Source organism: Trichosurus vulpecula, chromosome 1 (assembly GCF_011100635.1).
Source record: "Trichosurus vulpecula isolate mTriVul1 chromosome 1, mTriVul1.pri, whole genome shotgun sequence".
Lineage (NCBI taxonomy): Eukaryota > Metazoa > Chordata > Mammalia > Diprotodontia > Phalangeridae > Trichosurus > Trichosurus vulpecula.
The window spans coordinates 79,508,724-79,515,977 of NC_050573.1; the positions used below are offsets into that span (position 1 = coordinate 79,508,724).

Below are 7,254 nucleotides of genomic sequence, written 5' to 3' on the forward strand. Positions count from 1 at the left end.
CAGGTGAACTGAATCACCACCAGCAGTAGTGATTCCCAAAACTCTCAGCACAGGACAGGGGTCTCTCAGAACTGAGTGAGAAGTTCAGGGCCTATGGGAGCAGCAATAGCCACTCTTGGGGATATCAGCCCAAAGACTAAATGTATGAAAGTCATGTACTTGAACTTCCAGGAGTCATGATGTCAGAATAAACCATAAGTGCTCTCACCCCCTCCTCATTGACCTTGAAAAACCTAGAGACTACTACCCCAGGAAAAATTGTGGAACAGTGGAACCTAGTGGTATAGCAGTATTTTAGCTCAGGAGGCTAGGGAGTTCAATGTGAAGGTCCCTCTTGCTGTGGCTAAAGGGGTCCAGTGCAGGACCAGAGGCATTCCAGCAAGCCCCACCTCAGCAGACCAGCAGGAGATCCTGAGGTGATGGAGGGTAGAGCTGGCAAGTGCCAACATCAGTACCCCAAGTGTGCCTCTGCACAGCCAGGGTAATTGTCAGACACCAGCATGGACATCTACCAGCAGCTCAGCCTATCCAGCCCTAGGGGAGGAGGTGACTTCCAGTGGCCAGACCACCCTTCCCCAACATCTCACCCTGTGAGCTTCAACGTAACTCAGGTGAAACTCAGAAAGACCTGGACTTGGCACACACCAGTCAGCTCTAGCTCAGCACCAGGTGAGCAGCAACATTATATAGCTTCTAGGTTACTGCACACAAAGGCAGCAACCAGGACCCTAGCTCCCAGAACAAGAAGCATGGGACAGAACCCCCTGTGTCTTAGAAGCAGAGATCCACTTTAAAAGCCAGGAAAAGGCAACCACCACAAATAAGAAGCAAACTAGAAAAGTAAAGACCATAAAATCTTACTATGGGGACAGGGAAGATCAAAATATGAATTCAGAAGAGGATAGCATTGACATGATACCTACATCTGAAACCTCAAATGGGAATGTGAATGGGTTGCAAGCCCCGCCCCCCCCCAAATTCTTGAAAGAGTTCAAGAAGGAATTTAAAGGCCAAATTAGAGAGGTAGAATTATTGGTCTACTGGAAAGCCATGATGAAAGAAAGAGCCTGAACAGTATCTTCCAAGAAATCATCAAGGAAAATTTTCCTAAAGTCCTACAACCAGAATGTAAAATAGAAAGAATCCACTGATTTCCTGCTGAAAGAGATCCTAAATTGAAGACACCAAGGAATATTATAGCCAAATTTCAGAATTATCAGATCAAGGAGAAAATACTGCAAGCAGCCAAAAAAAATAATTCTAATTTTGAGGAACTACAGACTCACATAGGATCCTGCAGCTTCTACATTAAAAGATTGGAAGGATTGGAATATGATCTTGTGTAAGGCAAAGGAGCTTGGGCTACAAACAAGAATCAACTACCCAACAAAACTGAGCATAAGCAAGGAGATGGACATTCAGTGAAATAAAGGATTTCCAGACCTTCCTGATGAAAAGACCAGTGCTCAATGTAAAATTTGCTCTTAAAATAGAAGACACAAGAGAGGCATAAAAAGGCAAACAGGAAAAAACAGAAACCTTGTTATTCAATAAGGCCAAACTGTTTACATTGCTATATGGGAGGATGATACTTGTTAATCTTGAGAATTGTGTATTTATTATGACATTTAAAAGGGATATACATAGATAGAGGGTGTGGGTATAAATTAACCGGTGTGATGAAAAAAAGCTTAGCTAAGGGGTGTAAAGGGTTTGTAATGGGAGAAGAGGAAAGGAGGAGGTGGAAAAGGGTAAATTAAATCATATGCAAAGGCACAAAAACATATTATAGTAGAGGGAAAGAAGGGAGGGGGATGAGCATTGTTTCAGCTTTACTCATCAAATTTGGTTGAAGGAGGGAATATCATACTCTATTAAGTATAGAAATCTAACTTCCCCTACAAACAGTAGGAGGGAAAAGGGGAAAGAAAAAGGAGGGGTGGTTAGAAGGGAGGGAAGAAGTAGTAAGCTAAAAGAGAAAGAAAAGGGAGGGGGGCTGATAGAAGGGAGGGAATACTGAGGGAGGTAATGGTCAAAAGCAAAACTCTTGTGAGGAGGAGAAGGGAAAATGGAGAAGTAAGAGCATAAATGGGTGGGAAATAGGATAGACAGAAATACACAGAAAGTAATCATAACTGCAGATGTGAATGGGATGAACTCTGCCATAAAAGAGTTAGATAACAGAATGGAATAAAAACCACAATCCTACAATATATTGTTTACAAGAAACCCATTTGAAGCAGGGGGATATATGCAGGGTAAAGGGAAAAGACCGGAGTAGAATATCTTGTGTTTCACCTAAAGCAAAAAAAAAAAAAAAAAAAGCAGGAATAGAAATACTAATCTCAGACAAAGCAAAAGGAAACATAGATCTAATTAAAAGAGATAAGGAAGGAAAATATATTCTGCTAAAAGGCACCATAGACAATGAAGTAATATCATTAGTAAACATAGTTGCACCAAGTGGTATAGCATCCAAATTCTTAGAGGAGAAGTTAAGGGAGTTACAGGAAGAAATAGCAAAACTATACTAGTGGGGGACCCCAACCTCCACCTCTCTGAACTTGATAAATGAACCTCAAAATAAACATGAAAGAAGGTAAGGAGATGAACAGAATTTTAGAAAAGGTAGATATGATAGACCTCTGGAGAAAACTGAATAGGGATAGAAAGGAATATGTCTTTTTCTCAATGGTACATGGGGTACATGACACATACACAAAAATTGACCATATACTAGGGCATACAAACCTCACAATCCAATGAAGAAAGACAGAAATATTAAATGCATCCTTTTCATATCATTATACAATAAAAATTATATGTATTAAAGGGCCATAGAAATATAGACTAAAAATTAATTGGAAACAAAATAATTTAACCTTAAGGAATGTGTGGGTCAAACAACAAATCACAGAAACGGTAACTTCATTCAAGAGAATGACAATGAGACAACATACCAAAACTTATGGGATGCAGCAAAAGCAGTTCTTAGGAGAAGTTTTATACCTCTGAATGCTTACATGAATAAAATAAAGAAGTGATCAATGAATTGGGCATGCAACTGAAAAAGCTAGAAAAAGAAGAAATTGAAAACCCCCAATTAAATACCAAATTAGAAATATTGAAAACCAGAGAGATTAATAAATTGAAATTGACAGGTATTGAACTGATAAATAAAATTAAGAGCTGCTTTTATGAAAAAAAAAACAGTAAAGTTGATAAACCTTTGGTCAATTTGATTAAAAAAAAAAAAGAAAACCAAATTACCAGTATCAAAAATGAAGGAAAAGAGGGGTGGGGGGGAAGGGAAATGGCGGAGGCTTCGCCGCAGCCCGGACGGTACTTCTGCCACAGCTGTTCGGCCGAGATCTCCCCACGGCTGCCGGATTATATCTGCCCAAGGTGTGAGTCTGGTTTTATTGAAGAGCTTCCGGAAGAGTCCAGAAATACTGAAAATAGTTCCAACTCTGCTACAGCTCCCACGGATCAGAACAGACAACCATTTGAGAATGTGGATCAGCATTTATTCACCTTGCCACAGGGCTATGGCCAGTTTGCCTTTGGGATTTTTGATGACAGCTTTGAATTTCCCACATTCGGCTCTGGGGTGCAGTCTGAGGACGCCAGGGACTCGGAGAACAGGCGGGAGAGAGAACACCAGTCCCGCCACCGCTATGGCGCACGGCAGCCACGGGCCCGCCTCACTGCACGGCGCGCTGCAGGCAGGCATGAAGGCGTCCCAACGTTAGAAGGGATTATTCAGCAATTGGTCAATGGAATCATTGCACCGGCAACAATACCAAACCTGGGATTGGGCCCTTGGGGTGTTTTGCATTCAAATCCAGTGGACTATGCGTGGGGTGCTAATGGCCTGGATGCGATCATTACACAGCTCCTTAATCAGTTTGAAAACACCGGTCCCCCACCAGCAGACAAAGAGAAAATACAAGCCCTTCCCACCATACAAGTCACAGAGGAACACGTAGGTTCAGGGTTAGAATGTCCCGTATGCAAAGATGACTATACGCTGGGTGAGAATGTCCGGCAGTTACCTTGCAATCACTTATTCCACGACGGCTGCATAGTCCCTTGGCTGGAACAGCATGATACCTGCCCAGTGTGTCGGAAAAGCTTAAGTGGACAGAACACTGCCACAAATCCCCCGGGACTGACAGGAATGAATTTTTCTTCCTCCTCTTCCTCCTCCTCCTCCAGTTCGCCAAGTAATGAAAATTCAACAAACAACTCGTGAATCTCACCACCAGCCAGTCCAACCAACCACCCCCGACCTTCTTCCCTCTTTCCCCTTTGCCCCCAATCCTACCCTGTCCATTGCCCATCTGCTTCCTGGTCAGAGGGAGCAGCTAATCTTCCCCCACCCCACACTGAACCCAGGAGACAGAGTGGGGGGAAGGGGGAGGGGGCGGGAGAGACCCCAAGACCCCCCTTTTTTTCTTTCCTTTTTTTTTTTAACAAGCTTTGGAAGCACCAAAGGCCTTTAGACCTGTTCCCCCCCTCTCTGCCCGCCAGTCCCCAACTCATCTGACGGTTCCAGGGAAGCTCTGTCTCTCCTGCCAATTGATGGCTACCACTGCGCTGGCTATAAAGCCCCCAGGTCACATTAACTGTGTTTCATCAGTCTGGATCCTAGCAGGTACCAGGTTGTTTGAAATGAAGGGTGGATGTGGCTAGGCCATCTCTGTGGTTGTGGATTTGAGATACTTTTCATTTTCCCCTTTCTCCCCAACAGCCCCCCTAACCTTTGTAACCGCCTCAGAGGGAACATAGACAATGCTCCCAGGTGGGAAGGCCGGTGGAGTGTGGCTGTTTCATTGCCATCCAACATGCGAACTGTCCACTCCCCCTTCAGCTGTCCTCTCCCCCATCATCCTGTCTGTCTTTATAACCTCGCCCTCTAATGCTCAACAACGGAAAGGGTTTTTATAATTTTAAATTATTACTGCTATTAAATAAATGGACATTTTAGCTCAAAAAAAAAATGAAGGAAAAGCTTTTGACAAAATGCAACACCCATTCCTATTAAAAACACTAGAGAACATAGGAATAAATGGAGCCTTCCTTAATTGCTAAGTTCCGTGTTAGAGCTCCTACTGGTTTGTCCACCCCCTCCTGCAGCTGACACTCCATTCCCAGAAATCAAAGAAATGTGTCTCACCTTTCAGAGGTCACTAGGATATGTGCCTTCCCCCAGAGGACATATGGGTCAGTTTTCCCCTGCCACATTCCTCTATTTCCCTTGGGCATATGTAGCAGCCTGCCACTCCCCAGGTTACATGACTGGTTTTCCAGGATCCCATGGGTCAGCCCCACTTCTGCAACACGTACTGAAATGGTTCTTGTAGAAAGAGAAGGGTTATAGTGGATGAAGGGAGAATGTTCAAGGTTGAGGGGTACTGCCTGGACAAGTGCCCAGAGGTGAGAGATGACATGAAGACTGGGGAATAGCAATAGCACAGTGTGTGTAAGTGTGAAGTAAGATTTGAATAGGAGGGTGGTGCTAGACTGTGGAGGACCTTGAATGCCAGGCAAAGAGCTTTGTATTTAACACAGTAGGTGCCGTGAAAAGTGTTTAAACAGAAATGTGTTATGGTCAGATCTATTCATCATTAGTCAGCAAACAAGTATTAATTTATTTTTTTTCAGTTAAATGTGTATTTATTGAGTACTTAACTATTTTCAAGGCACAGTGCTAGGTATTGGTGAAACCAAAACAAAAATAAAAGTCATTTCAATCAAGATCCTTAACATTCTATTTTCCCCTTGTTGCAAACAAATGAATACAGTACTCTGCATTTTAGGCAGTCTGACAAAAATAATCTTTTATTAATTTGTCACTATTCTAGTCCAAGCATTATTCTGCTTAGAGAAATTTCCAAATTGACAGAGGTCCTCTCATGCCCTTGCATATGTCTCTAACAAAACATTTCAAATAACACTTTTAGGATTCTTGAACAAGGGAGTTTCACAATATGATAAAGCTTAGTTACACAGCTCAGAGTAAGGGAAAAGTTAACATTTTGCTTCATCAATCCCAAAACAATAGTCACTTAATTTTGGAAGCTAATTTTCCTTAAATCATCTAATCTCTCTGACCATTACCTTAAAGAATTCTTTCCAGCCAGTCACAAGTTTCTTCTTTGTCTTAGATGGATCATTTGGTTAATTTCTTTATGACACTGGGAAAAAGGATATTTCTCATAGGTGGATCAATCAATGGTTCCTTGCCCTATTTCAGTTATCACTCTATTTTCAGTGGAAGAGACCTTCCTGGGCTGTTCAGAGGGAGAAGGAGAGGCTTTCTCTTTAAATTCTAAAATAGAGAAAGATTAATAATCACTTCCATTTCAGATTAGTCCAAAAGCTTCAGTTAGTATATTTCTTTTTTTTCATTTAATAGTATTTTATCTTTTCCAATTACATGTAAAGATAGTTTTCAACATTCACTTTTATAAGATTTTGAGTTCCAGATTTTTTTCTCCCTTCCTTCCTGCTCCCCTCCCCCAAATGGCAAGCAATCTGACACAGGGTATACATGTACAGTCATATTAAACATATTTCCACATTAGTCATGTTGTGAAAGAAGAATCAGAATAAAAGGGGAAAGCCATGAGAAAGAAAAATACAAATAGATCAATAAGACTCCTTTTTCTTTTCTTTTCTCCCCCCATTGATGAGCTGGCTGCTTCTAAGCTGCAAATGAAATGAATTGATATCATCTTCATCATCATCATCACCATCGTCATCATCATCATCGTCATCATCATCACCACCATCATCATTATCATCATAATTTCTTAAGGTTTGCATGCCTTAAGGTTTGCAGAACACTTCACAAATATCTCATTTGCCCTTCACAACAACCCTAGAAAGGAGATACTATTATCATCCCCATTATGCAGATGAGGAGACTGAAGCAGACTGAAGTTAAATAACTTGCCCAGGTTTATACATCTAGGGAGTGCCTGGGGCCAAATTTGCGTTCAAGTCTTCCTGACTCTAAGTACAAGTTCTGTCCACCTAGCTGTTCCTGATCCCATTTTTACAGCTTGCCAATACATAGAAAGAAGACATGCCTAAATTACTCTTGATAACGAATTAATGAGTCAGAAGTGGTACATATGGCTGCCCAGCAACTAATTAGAAATGGGACTTTCACCATTCCCTCCCATTGTTTTCTCTGGTTACTGAGAAAGAAAACATACTCCTAATAAGTTGGGAGGATCTGAGATA

General features: G+C 41.7%; 1 protein-coding gene across 3 annotated transcripts; it reads left to right on the plus strand.

Moving 5' to 3' along the window:
• The first annotated feature begins 3,310 nt into the window (after nucleotides 1-3,310).
• LOC118842066 (E3 ubiquitin-protein ligase RNF126-like) lies at nucleotides 3,311-4,767 on the plus strand. Of its 3 annotated transcripts, none has more exons than XM_036749730.1 (2): nucleotides 3,311-4,226; nucleotides 4,481-4,767. In XM_036749730.1, exons 1-2 carry the CDS (start codon nucleotides 3,314-3,316, stop codon nucleotides 4,693-4,695), a joined length of 1,128 nt encoding a protein of 375 aa, XP_036605625.1. In that variant the 5' UTR covers nucleotides 3,311-3,313; the 3' UTR covers nucleotides 4,696-4,767. The 3 variants fall into 3 exon arrangements, with proteins under 3 accessions (XP_036605625.1, XP_036605629.1, XP_036605631.1); XM_036749734.1 differs by having other exon boundaries at nucleotides 4,534-4,719; XM_036749736.1 differs by lacking the exon at nucleotides 4,481-4,767 and having other exon boundaries at nucleotides 3,311-4,445.
• Nucleotides 4,768-7,254: the final 2,487 nt, after the last annotated feature.